This window comes from Pipistrellus hanaki (assembly GCF_964339955.1).
Source record: "Pipistrellus hanaki genome assembly, chromosome: 3".
Classification (NCBI taxonomy): Eukaryota; Metazoa; Chordata; class Mammalia; order Chiroptera; family Vespertilionidae; genus Pipistrellus; species Pipistrellus hanaki.
Genome location: NC_140505.1, coordinates 95,192,691 through 95,212,179, shown reverse-complemented (window position 1 = coordinate 95,212,179; position 19,489 = coordinate 95,192,691). Strand labels below are relative to the sequence as shown.

General features: G+C 40.3%; 1 protein-coding gene across 7 annotated transcripts in view; it reads right to left on the bottom strand.

Annotated features, from left to right (window-relative positions):
* The window catches only part of MICU2 (mitochondrial calcium uptake 2), a 126,123-nt gene that overhangs the window by 68,103 nt on the left and 38,531 nt on the right, over positions 1-19,489 (bottom strand). For all 7 annotated transcript variants that reach the window (XM_084878606.1, XM_084878605.1, XM_084878601.1 and 4 more), the window contains exon 2: positions 18,369-18,513. In XM_084878606.1, coding sequence (XP_084734732.1) covers positions 18,369-18,513 — 145 coding nt within the window. The remainder of the gene's footprint in view (positions 1-18,368; positions 18,514-19,489) is intronic.

Here is a 19,489-nt window from a genome sequence, read left to right as displayed (position 1 = left end):
AAAGAAATGTGTGAAAATGGGTTGAAAGCCTATATTTGAACTGAATTTTGCTTGGTACTTCTCATTCTAGAAAGCTACAGCAAAGTATTTTCTTTTAATTAATGTAATGGTAGTAAGAAAAAAATTGAAAACAGAGATATCTCCTTAAATGAAATAAGACAGAATTTAATTAAAAAAAAAATCAGTGATAAATTTTCTAATTAAGGAAAAATAGAAACCAGTATTGCCTAGCAGGCAATTTACTACTACATTTATCAGGCAATGAAGTAATATACTTAAAAAGTCTAAGAAACTTATATTTTATGATAATATTTCTAAGAAATATCCTATAAAATAATCAGTTATTCAAAGATTTACGAAAAAGTATATTCACAATAATGAAAAATATAGAAAGCTTAAATGTTCTGACAAATTATAGTATATAAATAAAATAGAATTGTGTCATCATAAAAACATTAAAAATATAAGGAAAACTGCTCATATGCATTAAATAAAAAAAGCTAGGTTATAAAATCTGTGTGACTATGCTGGTTACTTCTAGATGGTTGTGTTAGAATTAGCATTGACATTTTCTACTCTATATTTTGTAATATTTCAGTTTCTAAAATGAACATAGATTTTCTAAAGGTGTTATATTTATTTTAAAATATTTTTATTAATTTCAGAGAGGAAGGAAGAGGGTGAGAGAGAGTTAAAAACACCAATGATGATGCCCAAACCGGTTTGGCTCAGCGGTGGAGCGTCAGCCTGCAGACTGAAGGGTCCCAGATTCGATTCCGGCCAGGGGCATGTACGTTGGTTGCGGGCACATCCCCGGTGGGGGGTGTGCAGGAGGCAGCTGGTCGACGTTTCTCTCTCATCGACGTTTCTGGCTATCTCTTTCCCTTTCTCTCTGTAAGAAATCAATAAAATATATTTAAAAAACAAAACAAAACATACCAATGATGGGAGAGACTCAATGATCAGCTGCCTCCTGCATGCCCCACACAGGGGACTGAATTGAGCACACAACCTGGGCATGTGCCCTGACCAGGAACAAATCGTGCCACCTGGTTCATAGGATATTATGTATACAGGTATATAAGTTAAGAAAAAAAAATGAGCCTTACTCTTTATGTATTTTTAAAAATCTTGCCTAATTGACAAAATTGAACGAAGGAGATAGTTCTACAATAATAGAGACCTCATTACTTCACTTTCACCAATGAATAGAACAACCACAGAGATCAATAAGGAACCAAAGAAATATTTCCTGTTGCACACATAAAACAAGTTAGTACAAGACTAATGACGAGGTAATTGGCTACTAAAATATTCGCTGCTAGAATTAGTGGAAATGGAGCGAACTGCACATAAAGTATATAAGGGAAATGAATGCAACACAATTATAGTAATCAGTCATTAGCGAATGTTATAGTTTGTTATTAATAAGTATATGTAACAGGATATTGTAAAAATTAAGTTACAACATTTTTACTAAAATGTTTCTTACATACTATTATATTGGCTGGGCTGCAAAAATATTCATTGTGGGCCGTGAGTTTGACATGCTTTCTGTAATCTGTAACCATTATACTAATTTTTATTCCTTTTGCTTATTTCCTCATGCCTGTAATACCCATTTTGTATATCCATTCTTTTCTTTTTGTGTACTTTCCCATGTAATCTCTGTCCTATCCCATATAATCAGATTTTCATGGAAGACCTATTGTTTGCCCATACTGCTTGCATTATTGGAATAAATATATGACTCAACCCTGTTGTTACTCAATTGGCTTAAGTAGTGACAAGCAACCTGCACCATTGGTTGTCTAGTTTCAAAATTATATAAAGTATTTTTCTTTTTAATAACAGTGGGATGAAATTAGAAATGAAAACAGAAAAACTCACAAATATGTAGAAATTAAAAAGACACACTCTTAAATAACCAATGGATCAAAGAAGAAATCACAAGAGCTATTAGAAAATACCTTGAGACATTCAGGGGCTGGTGAACTGGGCTTGGATAGCTGGGTAACCTCTGCTACTGCTGTAATCTCTCATGGAGCGATGGCTCTGCTGCAGAGGCCATGCCATCTTGAGGGTAAGAGCTTCTGTGACTGAGGGCCCAGCCTCACCTCCACCCAGGATGCTCTTAGACACCACCCGGGATCATATAGCCACTCCATCAAGGGACCTGCAGCCTCGGCTGCCGAACCATGGACACGGGGACTCAAATCTCCCCATCTGAGGGCTCCTGTGAGTTCCCGATGGTGCTCCCCTCCCACTAGCTAGATGCTTTAGCCCTGTGCACCATAACTGCAAGCGCACAAACAGCCAGCCTAATGCAGCAGCCTCAGGCTCTGCAACTGCACAGTAGCCATGTGAGTAGCTGCTGCAGGTGACCACCAGGGGAGCAGCCACCACCCATGATCGCACAAGGAGAAGCCACCTTGTGATCCCACTTTGAGGAGCAGCTGCCCACTGACTGCAAGGAGCAGCAGCCCTGCAACTGTGTGAGGAGTAGTCCTCGCATGTGACAGCCTAAGGAACTGCCACTGTATATTACCGTGTGAATTGCTACCAAGGCCACCACTGCAGCCCCAGGTCCTGTGAAATTCAATACCTAGATCCTTTGGTGAGAGCAGAAATGGAGAGACAGAATAGAAAATAGAACCTCCAAAGAATAGAAAAGGAGGAATGGCTAGAAAAGGAACTAAATGAAACGAAGGCATGCAATATGTCAGAAAAAGAATTCAGAATAGGGTCATATATTTCATAAATCAGGTGGATGAGAAAATCAACAACCTATGTAAGAATCAGGAAGAGGAGAGAATCCAAGATGACTGCACAGGTAAACACCTAGCCGCAGCCACACACAACAATTTCAATAAAATACAACTAAAATATAAAATGGACATTACCCAGAACTACAGGAAAGTGGACTGACTGGAAATTCTACAACAAGAAGCAAGGAGAAAACCAGGAGGAAGCGCGGAAGAGATGTAAAAGCCTAAGGTACGGAGACATGCCACGTGTGCGGAGAGGACGGAGCCAGAGAGGAGGGAGGCTGAGTGCCTGGCTGGCATTCCCTAGCATAGGGGTGTCGAACTCAATCAGAGAAGGGGCCAAAATCTAAAATCCAGCCTAAATCGCGGGCCGAATGGTTTACTGAACAGTCATAAACTGACAATGTCATAAACTGACAGCGGAGTGCAGTGATGACAGCGCAGTGCGGGCCACATTGCAAGGCCTGGCGGGCTGGATTTGGCCCGCGGGCCTTGTGTTTGACACATGTGCTAGCAGGAAGGAGATAAAAGCTCCAAGTGTGCTGGGCCCCAGTTCCGACTGCTCTGAATCCCAGTTCTAGGCCAGACCCCGGGGACCCAGGCTCAAACAGAGGGAACTGGGCTGTAAGGCAGAACCCCGGGGGAGCGGTGAAAGGAGGTCCCAGAGGCGTGCACATTGTGTGCAGAGAAGGGACGGTTAGCTGTGCCGCGGGATTGCCCTGGTGGGAAGGAGACAGGGGCTCCAGACTGCTCTGAACGCCACCTCCAACTCCACTTCCAACTGAACTGAACCCCAGTTCCGGGCCCATCTGGGGAGAGCTTAGACTGTTTGGTAGCAGGCGAAAATCGAGGGCACCTTTCTCTCAGAGGCGCTTGCGACGAGTACTGAAAGACCCTGAGACTCAGGAGCTGCATAGGGTGGGGCTGACGGAAGCCAAAGCTGTAGGCTCCACCCTGAAACCCACCCCATCAGAGAAGCTGCGAAATGGGACAACGAAATAGATCACAAATGAAAGAAATGGAGGACAAAAAGCTACTGGATATAGAGTTCAAATCTACGCTTATAAGGTTTTTCAAGAGGATATGAAAAGGGATCAACTAGAATTAATAAGAAATCAACAAGAAATGATAAGGGATCAACATGAAATAAAGTATACATTGTCTGAAATAAAAAATATTATACAGAGTCCTAAAAACAGAATGGAAGATTGCAAGAATCAAGTCAAAGATTTGGAACATAAAGAGCCAGAAGACATTCCTCCACAGAAGCTAGAAGGCAAGAGAATCCAGAAAATTGAAGATAATGTAAGAAACCTCTGGGACAACTTCAAGCGAACCAACATCAGAATTATGGGGGTCCCAGAAGATGAGAGAGAGCAAGATATCGAAAACATACTGAAAGAAATAGTGACAGAAAACTTCCCCCACCTGGTGAAAGAATTAGACTTACAAGTTCAGGAAGCGCACAGAACTCCAAACAAAAGGAATCCAAAGAGGACCACAGCAAGACAAATCATAATTAAAATTCCAAGAGCAAAAGACAAAGAGAGAATATTAAAAGCAGCAAGAGCAAAGCAGGTAGTTACCTATAAAGGAGCACCTATACGATTGTCAGCTGATTTCTCAACAGAAACCATGCAGGCCAGACGGGAATGGCAAGAAATATTCAAGGTGATGAATAGTAAGAACCTACAGCCAAAGATAATCTATCCAGCAAACCTATCACTCAGAATCGAAGGCCAGATAAAGAGATTCACTAATAAAAAAAAGCTAAAGGAGTTCATCACCACCAAACCAGAATTATATGAATTGCTGAAGGGGGTTCTTTCAGAAGAGAAAGTAAATAAAGATAAAAATATGAACAACATATATGTAACTATCAACAAGTGAATCTAAAAACCAAGGAAATTAAAAAAAATCTGATGAACAATATTAACTGTTGAATATAATAGAATCAGAAGTATGGAAGGGGAGTGAACTGACAATTCTTGGGGAAAAGGGGAGAGAGGGATGTGGGAAGAGACTGAACATAAACTGTGCACCTATGGATGAGGACAATGGGGGGGTGGGGAAAGGGCAGAGGGTGGGGTGGGAACCTGTTCCTTTTTTTTTCACCCCCTCCATTGCTCTCATGAGGAGAGCAATGGAGGGGGTGAAAAAAAAAGGAACATTTGTAATAATATGAACAATACAAATTTATTTTTTAAAAAAAGAATCAGGAAGAAGTAAAAGTCATATAGCTACAATAAAAAACAATATGGAAGCTTTCAACAGTAGACTAGGAAAAGTGAAGGACCAAATTAGCAAATTAAAAGACAGGCAAGCAAAAGATACCAAATCTGAACTGTAATTGGAGGGGAAAAAAATCAAAAGACAGGAAGAAAGCCTGACGGAGCTTTGGGACACCATGAAATTAAGTAACATACGTATACTAGGAGTGCCAGAATGGCAAGAGAGGAGCAAGGAGTTAGAAAACCTATTTGAAGAAATAATGTCAGAAAATTTCCCTGATTGTGGGAAGAAAAAAGTCAGGCAAGCACAGAGTCCCATAAAAGATGGACCCAAAAAGACCCGAACCAAGAGATAATAGATCAACCGAAGGACTTGTATACATGCATGTAAGTACAACCAATGGACACAAAACTCCGAGGAGGGAGGGTATATATGGGGGGGGGGGGGCAATGGTAAGATATGTACACAGATAATAATTTAATAAAAATAAAAATTTTAAAAAAAGACCCGAACCAAGACCCATTGTAATTACAGTGGCAAACATTAACAACTAAGAGAGAATCTTAAAGGCTTCAAGAGAGAGAGAAAGTTACCTACAAGAAATCTCCCACTAGATTATCAAATTATTTCTCAAAAGAAACATATCAGGCCAGAAAGAAATGGAAGGAAATATACAAAGTGATGCAAGGTAAGGTACTGAATCCAAGAATACTTTACCCAGCAAGGTTATCATTCAAAATTAAAAGGGAAAGCAGGAGCTTCAAAGACAAAAAAAAAAAAAAAAAAAAAAAAAAGGTGGCTCAGGGAGTTCTCACCACCAACCCAGCAATGCAAGAAATGCTAAAGGGACTGTAGTAAAATAAAAAATAAAAAAAAGGGGGTGGGGGGAAGAAAGAACACAGGCACAAAATTAAAAATGGCTACAAACAAGTATCTCTCAATAATAACTTAAAACATAAATGGTTTAAATATTCCAATCAAAAGGCCTCGAGTGGCTGAAAACATGACCCATATATATGCTGACTAAATAAAAGAGATCAGAAGAAGAAACCCACAAAGACTGAAAGTGAAGGGATGGAAAAATATCTTTCAGGCAAATGGAAATGAAAAAAAAAGTTGGGGTAGCAATACTTATATCTGACAAAACAGACCTCAGAGTGAAGGCCATAACAAGAGATAAGGAAGGCCATTTCAAAAAGCTAAAGGAATAGATACAACAAGAGGATATAACTCTGGTAAACATATATGAACCTAAGTCTTCTGGACAATATCAAGGGAAAGATCGACAACTATACAAATCATAGTAGGGGACTTTAATACCCCACTGACATCACTGGATAAATCCTCTAGACAAAATAAATAAATAAATAAATAAATAAATAAATAAGTAAATAAATAAATAAATAAAAATAAAAAAATAAAAAAAAATCAGCAAAGAAACAGAAATCCTGAATGACTCACTATTATCAGATGTACTTAACTTACATGTTCAGAACATTCTACCCCAAAGCTATAGAATATACATTCTTCTCGAGTGCACGTGAGACATTTTTAAAGATAGACCACATATTGGATTGCAGGCAAAGTCTCTCCAAATTCAAGAAGATTGAAATAATATCAAGCATTTTCTTAGACCACAATGGCATAATTTCAGAAATAAACTACAATAAAAACAATTTAAAAATTGGTTATCAAAAAGATCAAAGAAGAAATTAAAAACATTATGCAAATGAATGACAATGAAAACACAACAATCCAAAACCTATAGGACACAGTGAAAGCAGTCAGGAGAGAGTTCATAGCATAATAGGCCTACATAAAAAACCCTACAATAAAAACAAAAAACAAACAAATCAACAAAACCAAAACAAGATAAACTGGTAATAAATTATCTAACTCAACAATTTAAAGGATTAGAAAGAGAGCAAAAAGAAAAGCCCAGCAGAAGGAAATTATAAAGATCAATGTAGAAATAAATTACATAGAGACCAAAAAATCAATACCAAAGATCAATTAAACCAAGAGCTGGTTCTTTGAAAGGATGAACAAGATTGATGAACCTCTAGGCAGGTTCACCAAGAAGCAAAGAGAGAGGACCCAAATAAACAAAATCAGAAATTAAAAAGGCAAAATAACAATAGATCCCACAGAAATACAAAAGATTATTTAAAAAAAAATACTATGAACAACTCTACTCCAACAAACTAAATAACCTAGAGGAAATGGACATATTCCTAGAAAAATATGACATTTCAAAACTCAATCAAGAATACAAAAATTCTCAACAGGCCAATAACAAAGAAGGAAACTGAAACAGTCATCAAAAAACTTCCAGCAAACAAAAGTCTGGGGTCAGAGGGCTTCACAGAAGAGTTTTTCAAAACATTCAAAGAAGTAAAACCTATCCTTCTCAGACTATTCCGAAAAATTCAAGAGGAAGGAACATTTCCAAGCTCTTTCTATGAAGCCTGCATTTCCCTAATCCCAAAACCAGATGAAGACACCACAAAGAGAATTATAGGCCAATATCCCTGATGAACATAGATGATAAAATCCTCAACAAAATTCTAGCAAATCGGATCTAGTATTACATTAGAAAGATCATATACCATGACCAAGTGAGATTTATCCCAAGGATGCAAGGCTGATACAATATCTGCAAATCAATAAATGTGATGCATCATATAAACAAATTGACAGATAAAAATCACATAATCATATCAATTGATGTAGAAAAGGCATGTGTCAAAATCCAACACCATTTCTCAGCAAAGTGGGAATAGATGGATCATACCTCAATACAAGAAAAGGCTTATATGACGAGCCTACAGCCAACATCATACTCAATGGGCAAAACTAAAACCATTTTCCCTAAGAACAAAAACAAGACAGGGATATACATTCTCAGCACTCCTATTTGACATTGTACTGGAAGTGTTAGTTATAACGTTCAGACAAGAAGAAGAAATAAAAGGTATCCAAATTGGAAAAGAAGAAGTAAAATTGTCATTATTTGCAGATAACATGATATTGTACATAGAAAACACTAAAGACTCAATAAAAGAACTACTAGAAATAACATTAATTCGGCAATGTAGCAGGATACAAAATTAACACCTAGAAATCTATGGCTTTTTTATACACTAATAATGAACTCACAGAAAGAGAAACTAAAAAAAAATAATCCCATCTACCATTGGAACAAAAAATTTAAGATATCTAGGAATAAATTTAACCAAGAAGGTAAAGGACTTGTACTCAGAAAATTATAGGACACTGAAAAAAGAGATAAAGGAAGACATAACAAATGGAAGAATATAACATACTCATGGATTAGTAGAATCAACATCATTAAAATGTCCATACTACCCAAAGCAACCTATCGATTCAATGCAATCCCCATCAAAATACCAATGGCATACTTCAAAGACCTAGAACAAACTCTCTAAAAAGTCACCTGGAATAAAAAGACCCCCGAATAATTGCAGCTATCTTAAAAAAGAAGAACAAAGTTGGAGGGATCACAAAACCAGATGTCAAGCTATACTATAAAGCCAGCATTCCTAAAACTGCCTGGTACTGGCACAAAAACTGACATATAGACCAATGGAATAGAACAGAGAACACATAAATCGACCCAAACCACTATGCTCAATTAATATATGTCAAAGGAAGCAAGAACATACAATGGAATCAAGACAGTCTCTTCAATAATTGGACTGCCTTTAATAATGAAAAAATATATGAAAATATATGATAAGTGAAAAAAAAAAAAAGAAACTAGACCACCAACTTACACCATACACAAAAATAAACTCAAAATGGATAAATTACTTATATGTATGACTGGAAACCATAAATTCCTAGAACAAGCCATAGGCAGCAAAATAGCAGACATTTGTCATAGCAATATCTTTACTGATACAGCCCAAAGGACAATGAAACTAAGGAGAAAACAAACAAGCAGGACTATATCAAAATAACAAACTTCTGCACAATGAAAGAAACCATTTAAACAACAAGAAAGCTGACTGAATGGGAGAACACATTTACCAATGTTATCTCAAATAAGGGCTTAATCTCCAAAATTTATAGAGAACTCATACAACTTGACAAAAGGAAGATAAACAGCCCAATTAAAAAATGGGCAATGGACCTAAACAGACACTTTTGAAAGAAGACATAAGAAGGTCAAGAGACATGAAAACATGCTCAAAGTCACTAATCATCCGAGAGATGCAAATTAAAAAAACAACAACAATGAGATACCATTTCACATCTGTCAGAACGGCTATATTAACAAATAAAAAATGACTAGTGCTGGTGAGGATATGGAGATAAAGGAACCCTTGTGCACTGCTGGTCGAAATACAGACTGGTGCAGTCACTGTGGAAAATAGTATGGTGTTCCCACAAAATATTAAAAATGAAACGTCCATTTGACCAGTAATCCTACTTCTAGGAATATATCCCAAGAAAACAGAAACACCAATCAGAAAGGATATATGCACCCCTATGTTCATAGCAACATATAATAATTACCATAGTTAAGATTTGGAAACAGCTTAAGTGCCTATCAGCAGATGAGTGGATTAAAAAACTGTGGTACATCTACACAATGGAACAGTAGGCTGCAGTAAAAAAGAAGGAATTCTTATCATTTGCAACCATGTGGATGGAACTGGAGAACATTATGCTAAGTGAAAGAAAGATAAATATGCTAAGTCAGTCAAAGAAAGATAAATATCAGCTGATCTCACTCATTTGTGAAATAGAATGAAAAACATAAACTGATTAACCAAAATAGAACCAGAGTCATAGAAAAGGCTGTCTAACCTATGAGGGAAGGTGGAGATTAGGGGATAAGAGATCAACCAAAGGACTTGTCTGCATGCATATGAGCATAACCAATGGACACAGATTGGGGGGAGGGTAAGGGAAGGGCATCTGTTGAGGGATGGAGGTGGCTCGGGAGAGGGCAAGAGGGGAAAAAGGAGACTTATGTTATACTTTAATCAATAATGAGTTTAAATTAAAAAGAAAAAAAATAAAATACCTTGAGAAGAATGAAAATGAAAACACAATGTACTAAAACTTTTGGGACACAGTAAAGGCATTGCTAACTGGGAAATTTATTGCTGTAAATTTGTACTTTAAAAAACATCTCAAAACAATAATTTAATTATACACATTAAGGATCTAGAAATAAAAAGAGCCAACTAAACTGAAAGCACAGGGAAAAAATAATAAGGATTAGTGTGGAAATAAAACAGAGTACAGAATAGAGAAAATCAGCGAAACCAAAAGTTGGTTCTTTGAAAGATCAACAAAGTTGATAAACCTTCAGCTAGTCCTATCTAATAAGAGTAATATGCAAATTAACCATCACTCTGCGACAAAAATGGTGACGCCCATAGCCACAAGATGGCAGTGCCTAGTCCTCTTAGCCCTGCCAGAGTCCCCAAGTCAGCCTGGTGGCAGCAATCCAGGGTGTCTAGCTAGGAGGTGCCTTCCTCCCTTCCCCCAATGCAGAGATCCTTGCCCAGTGGAGCAGCCACGCCAGCGTGATCCTGGCCAGCAGCAGCAGCCAGAGCTGGGGTCTCAGGCTGTTAGGGCTGCGCATCCCCACTTGATCCCCCAGCCGCGGTGATAGCTTGGGCTGGGGTCTCGGACCAGCAGGGCCTCCCACCAAAGCTGTGTGATCCCTGGCCCCGGAGGCAGCCTGGGCTGGGGTCTCATGACAGGAGGGCTGGGCACCACCCACTGTGCGATCACCTGGATAGCGGCAGCAGCCTGGGCTAGGATCTCAGCCTGGCCAGAGTGCGATCCCCTTCCAGTGGTGGCAGCCTGGGTTCACACCAGCCAGGCAGAAATGAAGGAATTTTAAATGTTTCTTTTTTTAAAATATATATTTTATTGATTTTTTACGGAGAGGAAGGGAAAGGAATAGAGAGCTAGAAACATCTATAAGAGAGAAACATCGATCAGCTGACTCCTGCACACACCCCCATTGGGTATATGCCCCCAACCAAGGTACCTGCCCTTGACCAGAATCAAACCTGGGACCCTTGAGTCTACAGGCCAATGCTCCACCCACTGAGTCAAACCAGTTAGGACTGTCCAATATGATAAAGAAAAAACCCTATTTAATAAAGAGGAAATATGCAAGGGAGGGCATTTGGGGGTGACCAGGGTTCCAGGGAAGGGCAGCTGGGGACAATCAGGGTAGCAGGGGAGCAGTTAGGCGTCGATGAGGATGGCAGGGGAGTGGTTAGGGGGTTATCAGGCTGGCAGGCAGAAGAGGTTAGGGGCAATCAGAAATGCAAGCAGGCAGGTGAGTAGTTGGGAGCCAGCAGTCCTAGATTGTGAAAGGGATGTCTGACTGCCTGTTTAGGCCTGATCCCACGGGCAGTCGGACATCCCCTAAGGGGATACAGATTTGAGAGAGTGTAGGTTGGGCTGAGGGACACCACCCTCTTGTGTGAGCCTCTAGTTTGATTATAAAAAGAGAGAGAACTCTTAAATTACTAAAACCAGAAATGAAAATGGGGACAGATTTTACAGTATCTAAAAGATTATATGAGAACTAGAACGCTGATGCACAAAGGTTCGTGCTAGAATGGGCCTTCCTTTCCCTGGGTGCAAGCAATGCCTTTCCACCCCTACCCAGCCCAGGAGCCGCCTCTTTCCTCTCTGACCCTGCCTTCCAACACTGCCCAGAGGCCCTGAGAGACCAAGGATGGGGCTGAACGCCCACCCTTGGTTATTAGGTGCCTGGGCATGCAAATTAACTGCCATATTTATTGGGTTAATTTGTATATCATTCCTGATTAGCTGGTGAGCGTAGCAGAGGTACAGTCAATTTACATGTTTGTCTATTATTAGGTAAGATAAAACTGATGAACAAAAATAGATAAAAACTATTTTATGGCCAAAACCGGTTTGGCTCAATGGATAGAGCATCAGCCTGTGGACTGAAAGATCCCAGGTTCGATTCTGGTCAAGGGCATGTACCTTGGTTGCGGGCACATCCCCAGTGTGGGGGGTGCAGGAGGCAGCTGTTCGATGTTTCTAACTCTCTCATTGATGTTTCTAACTCTCTATCCCTCTCTCTTCCTCTCTGTAAAAAATCAATAAAATATATACAAAAACAAACAAAACTATTTTATGTTAATAAAAACTCTATGCCAAGAATTTGGATAATTTGGATGATATAAATAAATAGAAACAAATTAGCAAAATGAACTCAACCAGAAATAGAAAATGTGAATAGACCCAAACAAAGCTCAATTATAACAGGACCGTGCACACAGCCACAGAGTGCCCAGCTCAGGTTACTGGGGAGGCTGAGCCACTGGGCCCTACAGGCCATCTATTACACAAGCCACTCTACCAATTCCAGGAGTCATAGCAGCTCTACCTAATACAATGAAACAAACACAGGGAAGCAGCTAAAATGCAGAGACAAAGAAACATGTTTCAAATGAAAACACACACACATACACACACACACAAAACAAAACAAAACAAAACAAAAAAACACCTAGAAGAAATCTTCAGATAAAGAACTAAATAAAATGTAAGCAAGCAAACCACTAGGTACAGAGTTAAAAAAATGGTTCTAAAACTGCTCAAGGTACTTAAGGAGAACTTCAAGGATCTTAGTGACAACATCAAAGACATGAAAAAGGACCACTAAGAAATGGAAGCACACACCAACTAAAATGAACAATATTTTATAGGGAATCAACTGTAGAATAGAGGACACCAAGATTCAGAACAGTGATTTAGAATATAAGGAAGCAAAAAACACCTATCTAGAAGAGCAAAAAGAAAAAAGAATCTAAAAATATGAAGATAGAATAAGGAGCCTCTGGGACAACTTCAAGCATACCAACACACACATCATTGACAACCTATTTGAAGAAATAATGACAGAAAACATCCCTACCTGGTGAAAGAAATAGACTTACAAGTCCAGGAAGTGCAGAGTCCCAAACAAGAAGAACTCAAAGATGCCCACAGCAAGATACATCATAATTAAAATGCCAAAGGTTAAACACAAAGAGAGAATCTTAAAAACAGCAAGATAAAAGCAGTTAGTTATCTACAAGGAAGTACTCAGAGGACTTTAAGTGATTTCTCAACAGAAACTTTGTAGGCCAGAAGGGAGTGCCAAGAAATATTCAAAGTGATGAAAAGCAAGGACCAACAACCAAGAATACTCTACCCAGCAAAGCTATCATTTAGAATTGAAGGTCAGATAAAAAGTTTCACAGACAAAAAAAGCGAAAGGATTTCATCATCACCAAACCAGTATTACATGAAATGTTAAAGGTCTTCCTTAAGAAGAAGGGGGGAAAAAAATGAACAATAAAATGGCAATAAATCCATATCTATCGACAGTTGAATCTAAAAATCCCAATAAACAAACAAGAAATCTAATGAACAAAGTAAACTGATAAATAAAATAGAACCAGAGGCATGGAAACATGGAACAGACTGACAAATCTCAGAAGTAAAAGGATTGAACAGGGGGTGAGAAGAAATTAACCAAGGAACTTATATGCATATATTCATTACCTAAGGACACAAATAACAGGTGAAGGCCTGGAGTGGGGTGGAAACTGGGTGGAGGGGAACAATGTGGAAAAAAAGGGGGACATGTGTAATACTCTCAACAATAAAGATTTTTTTTTTTTTACTGTGGTATACTTTATTATTATTTTTTTTAAATCAATCTTTATTGTTCATATTATTACAAAGGTTCCTCATTTCTTCCCCCCTCCACCAGGTTCACACCCCACCCTCCGCCCCCTCCACACCCTCCATTGTCCTCATCCATAGGTGCACAGTTTATGTTCAGTCTCTTCCTCCCTCCCTTTCCCCGAGAACAGTCAGTCCACTCCCCTCCCATATCGCCGACTCTACTACAATGAACAGCTATTATTGTTCATCAGGTTTTTCAATCTCCTTTTTTTGTTGTTGTTGGTTTTTTTTTTTATTAATAAACTTTTACACTTCTAAGAATACATTTTTAAATCTAATAATTTTAAACCTTGTTTTTTTTTTTTTCTGCCCTGGGAATTGAGAGCAAACTTGTTTACATGTAAACTTGCCCTTAGGCTATCAAAAGGTGTAGCCGTTCAAGTGTAAATGGACACATTGTTTAAACATAGCTGCTGGTTGGAATTGTATTACCTGTTCTGGGTGGGAAGGGCTTGTCATTCCCTTTCTCCATTAAAATTAAGGTGTTAGTTTTAAAAACTCTTTTTGGCAAGAGACCTTAAACTTTCAGAACTTTAAATTTTTCAGATAGTAAATCAGTTACTTAGCATTTTCTCAAATCAATAATACCTCCACATGCCCAAGGATACACTTCAAACAAAAGACATTTCCAATTAGATCAACCAACATCATCCAGGCCCCACACAAGGCACTCACAGATCAACACCCCAGCGCTATACTAACTCAACACATCCAGATCTAAGCCTTCCTCACTTGATTCAGCAGACCCTCAAGTTCCCCCAAAAGTTTCCAGCCATGTCTGAGAGGCAGCCTTGGGGCGGGGGCAGGCGAGGAGCGAGCTGTTCCGGGCCTGGCTGCTCCGGGCCTGGCCTCTGTTGCTCTGGTCCATTCCACAACCAGCTGCTCCGGGTCTGGCCACTGCCGCTCCCGACCTGGCTGCTTCGGGCTTGGCTGCTGCTGCTCCGGGCCTGGCCGCATCCGACCCGGCTGCGCTGGGCCCGGTTGCTCTGGGCCCGGCCACTCCGGGCCTGGCCGCTCCCAGCCTGGCTGCTGCTGCTCTGGGCCTGGCCGCACCTGACCTGGCTGCTATGGGCCCGGCTGCTCCGGGCCCGGCATCAACCAACCTGGCTGCTCCAGGCTTGGTTGGTGCTGTTCTGGGCCTGGTTGCTCCCGACCCGGCTGTTCTGGGCCCGGCTGATCCGGGCCCAGCTGCTCTGGGCCTGGTTGCTCCCGGCATGGCTGCTGCTGCTCCGGGCCTGGCCGCACCCGACCCGGCTGCTCCGGGCCTGGATGCTTCGGGCCTGGCCGCTCCAAGCCTGGCAGCTGCTGCTCCGGGCCTGGCTGCTCCTGACCCAGCTGCTCCGGGCCCGGCCGCTCCGGGCCTGGGTGTTCCTGGACTGGCCACCCTGGGCTTGGCTGCCTCTGCCTCAGGCCTGGCTGCCACTGCCCCAGGTCTGGCTGCTCCAGGCCTGGCTGTTGCTGCTCTGGTTCTGGCTGCTGCTGCTCTGGGGCCTGGCTGTTCCTGCTCCGGGCCTGGCTGCCACTGCCTTGTGCCTGGCCACTCTAGGCCTGGCCGCCGCAGTTCCAACATTCTGTCCTTTTTTTTTTTAAAAAAAAAAAAAAACATTTATGTTGCAATGTTGGCTGCTGAGTTGAGTTCTGATTTAGTCTTCGATTTTTCAAGATCTTCTTTGTATTCTTTCTAAGGATTTTTACTATCTTTTGCTCTCACTTGATTTCTTCACATTGAAAACTTCTTCGGTTTCTTCCTCCTTGTCCTGGAAGCTCAGCAGGTTGGCCTGTGGCACTCCTTTGTTCTCCGTGGGCTCCTGCACTGCTTCAGCCTGTTGCCGGGATCGGCACCGCCCAGGAAGCAGCCCCTGGCCTCGGCTCTGTGGCCCGCGCTCAGCGGTCGAAGGGTCGGGGGGCCCCCCCCCCCACTTGGGGGCCCCGTTGCCCGGCTCCTTGCTGGCGCCCGGCTGGCTGGTGTCCAGCAGGGGCTCCTGCTCCTTGTCACGTTCCTCCAGTCTGGAGCTTTTTTTCTCCTTCCCGCTAGGGGAGTCTAGCATCAGAGTCAACAGACTGTCCTCTGCGCGCAATGTGTGCGACTCCGGGGGCTCCGCTTTTCGCCGCTCCCCCAGGACTCCACCTCACAGCCCCATCTCCCTCTGCTTGAGTCTGGGTCCCCAGGGATTGGCCTAGAACTGGAGTTCAGAGCAGTCGGGACTGGGGCTCAGTACCGCCGGAGGTTTTGTTTCTTCCCGCCAGGGCAATACAGAATCAGAGTCAACATTCTGTCCTCTGCGTGCAATCTTCGTGACTCCGGGGGCTCCGCTTTTCGCCGCTCCCCTGGGATTCCGCCTCACAGCCCAGTCTCCCCCTGCCTGAGCCTGGGTCCCCAGGGTCTGGCCTAGAACTGGGGATCAAGATTTTTTTTTTTTTTAAAAGGAGAAAATATATGCATTTATACCATCTTTTAAGGTTATATAATTACCTTTATCTATGTTGTTTGTTTGTCTGGAGTCATTTGTTTTCCCTGAAAAGTTTCCTTTTGTAAGTCTTATAAGTCACATCTACTAGCAACAAATTCTTAGTTTTCATCTGGGAAAGTCTTTTTTTCACCTTCAATTTTGAAAGTTAGATTTGCTGAATATAAGATTTTTTGTTAACTATCTTTCTCTTTGAGCAATTTAATTATGTTATTCCACTGCCTTCCCGCCTCCACTGTTTCTGCGGAATCAGCCATTATCTCATATAGATTCTTAGTAAGTGGCAAGTTATTTATTTTTTGGCTGCTTTCAAGATTTCTCCATTCCTTGACTTTCAGTAGTTTCATTAGGATGTGTCTGTTAATGGATCTCTTTATGTTTATTACTTGGAGTTTGTTGACCTTTCTCAGTATATAGATTATGTTTTTCTATATATGTTCTTCTATAAATTTTGGAAGTTTTCAGCTATTATTTATTCAAAAAAAATTTTTTTTCCTGCTTCCTTCTCTCTTTCCTCTCCTTATGGTACTCCCAATAAGCATATGTTGGTATACTAAATGGTGTCCCACATGTTTCTGAGAGTTCATTTTCTTATTGATTTCAGAGAGGAAGAGAGAAGAGGAGGAGGAAGAGAAGGAGGAAGAGGAGGAGGGGGAGGGGAGAGAGAGAATGAGAGAGAGAGAGAGAAAGAGAGAGAAAGAGAGAAAGAAAGAGAGAGAAGAGAGAGAGAAACATCAATGTTGAGAGAGAATCATTGATAGGCTGCCTCCTGCAAGACCCACACTGGGGATCAAGCCTGGAATCCAGGCATGTGCCTTGACTGGGAATTGAACTGTGACCTCCTGGTTCAGAGGTTGATGCTTAACCATTTGTGCCACGCTGGGCTTATGGAAACTGGACATTTTAGATAATATATAGTAACAATTCTGGGTACTACCTCCGCCCTCACCATAGGGATTGCTATTTGCTTTCCTATTCATTTAGTGTCTGTCTGGGGTGCTTTAGTTGGTTCTTCTGATAGTGCTTCTTAGGGAAGCACAGCTTTGGGAATGCCCAGTCACTGGAATGACCCTAGTTTGGTAGCTTTCTTGGTCTCTTTTCTTTTTTTAAAATATATTTTATTGATCTTTTACAGAGAGGAAGGGAGAGAGATAGAGAGCTAGAAACGTCGATGAGAGAGAAACATCGACCAGCTGCCTCTTGCACACCCCCTACCGGGGATGTGACCGCAACCAATGTACATGCCCTTGACAGGAATCGAACCTGGGACCCTTCAGTCTGCAGACCGACGCTCTACCACTGAGCCAAACCGGTTTCGGCTTGGTCTTTTTTCTTGATTGCATCAAGATATTAAGCTCCAATAATTGCCAGTTGAGTGCTTGTTGTTTTCAAGAGTGTCTTCGGACATAAATTGCTCTAGATAATAACAGACCTCCATGTACCTTGCCCTATCCAGTTTCTGTTCCATATATAACTTCTTTCAGAGCAGCACTTCTAGCATACTTCAAAAAGTGACAGAAGCCGATAAATTTTCATAGAACATTCCAAAGCCCAGAGGATAGGGCCATATCTACTCTATGCAAAGGAAAAAGGACTAATTTAGAAAATAAAATGAAGAATTTCTGATATTATTTGAAGTAAATGAGAGTTGGCAGTTTATGAACAAAAATTATGTAATTATAGCTTTTGAATTTTTGTTTCTTATTCTATTTTTCCAGTTTTTTTTTTAAAAGGACATCATAACTCCATTATATGACCCTCTTAATTGCTCTAAGTTTCATTTTTTTGCCCAATTTAAAACATTAATACCAATGAAAATTAACATGCTGGATAAAATTATTTTATTAAGAATTCATCTAGTGACATTAAAAAATCTTAATTATTTTTCCTCTTTCTCTTTAGAGAAACCCATATACAAAAAAATTTTCTTACATAAATACATGTTTACAAGTTTAACTACTGTGTCACAAAGATTGAAACAGCTAAACAATAAATAAATGCATTTTGCCCAAAGATTGATGATAATTAAAATGAAGAAAACCTATCAACAATTTGAAAAACAGGTTTTTCATCCCCAATATTTGTTTTTCTAATTTAAAAAACTAAAATAAAATTTATAAACGCAACTCACGTTCCATGTGCTCAAACATTACTGAAAAGAGGAAGTCTCGTGGTGTCATGTAATATTCTCCTTCATGTTCCAGTGAAGAAAACTGCATGAAGCGCTGTTTACGAAGAGACAACTTCTTCATAATATTTCCACAATCACCATTTTTCTAAAATAAAAAAGGCAATTTAAGACTTCTTTCAGTATTATTTCCCAACTTAACCCCTTCTAGAATAATCTTGTAATTAATGAATAAATGTGTAATATAATACAAGAGAGTGAGAAGTGCCAAGAAGAAATGCAAATCAGGGTAAGAAACTGATAAGAATTACTGTTTTAGACAGGGTTGTCAGAGAAGGCCTTTTTAAAGAGGTGACAGTAAGGAGGCTAAATGAGGTACAGCTACTGAGGTATGGGGCTCTCAGAAAGAAAAGCATACTAAGCAAGAGGTAAAGACAGGAATAAACTTGGTGTGCCCAAGGAACAGTGTGGCAGAAGATAAGATCAGATATGTAGGCAACAGATCATGTAAAGTTGTGCTTCCATAAAAATTAAATATGGTATATCTGGTAAATAATTCTGTTTTGAGAAATATATTTACATTGTGGGTAGGAAGTGCTAAAAGAACGAGAATGGGTCAAATATTGTTAATGTAGGAGTCTGTAGTCTTGGCAAAGGAACCTAGATCTTGATCCAATGCTGATAGAGACAATACTGAATTATTTTTTGCTAACCTTTCATTGAGCACTTACTATGTGCAATGCACTGTACTAATTAAGTACTTTACACATATTATTTAATTAATCATCCCAATAACTGGATAATAGATACTAAGTTAGGTACAAAAGCTATAAAGTAAATGGCAGAGTCAGGATAAAAGACCAAGTGTCAGTCTGGCCGACATGGCTCAGTGGTTGAGCAATGACCCATGAACCAAGAGGTTGCTGGTTTGATTCCTGGTCAGGGCACATACCTAGGTTGCAGGTTCAATTCCCAATTGGAGTGTTTATGGAAAGGCAACCAACTGATGTCTTTTTCTCTCAAAACAAAAATCGAGCATATCCTCAGGTGAGGTTTAAAAAAAAAAGTATTATCTGTGAAATCCAACATCACACTGTCACTCTAGATAGCTTTCCTTACTATGG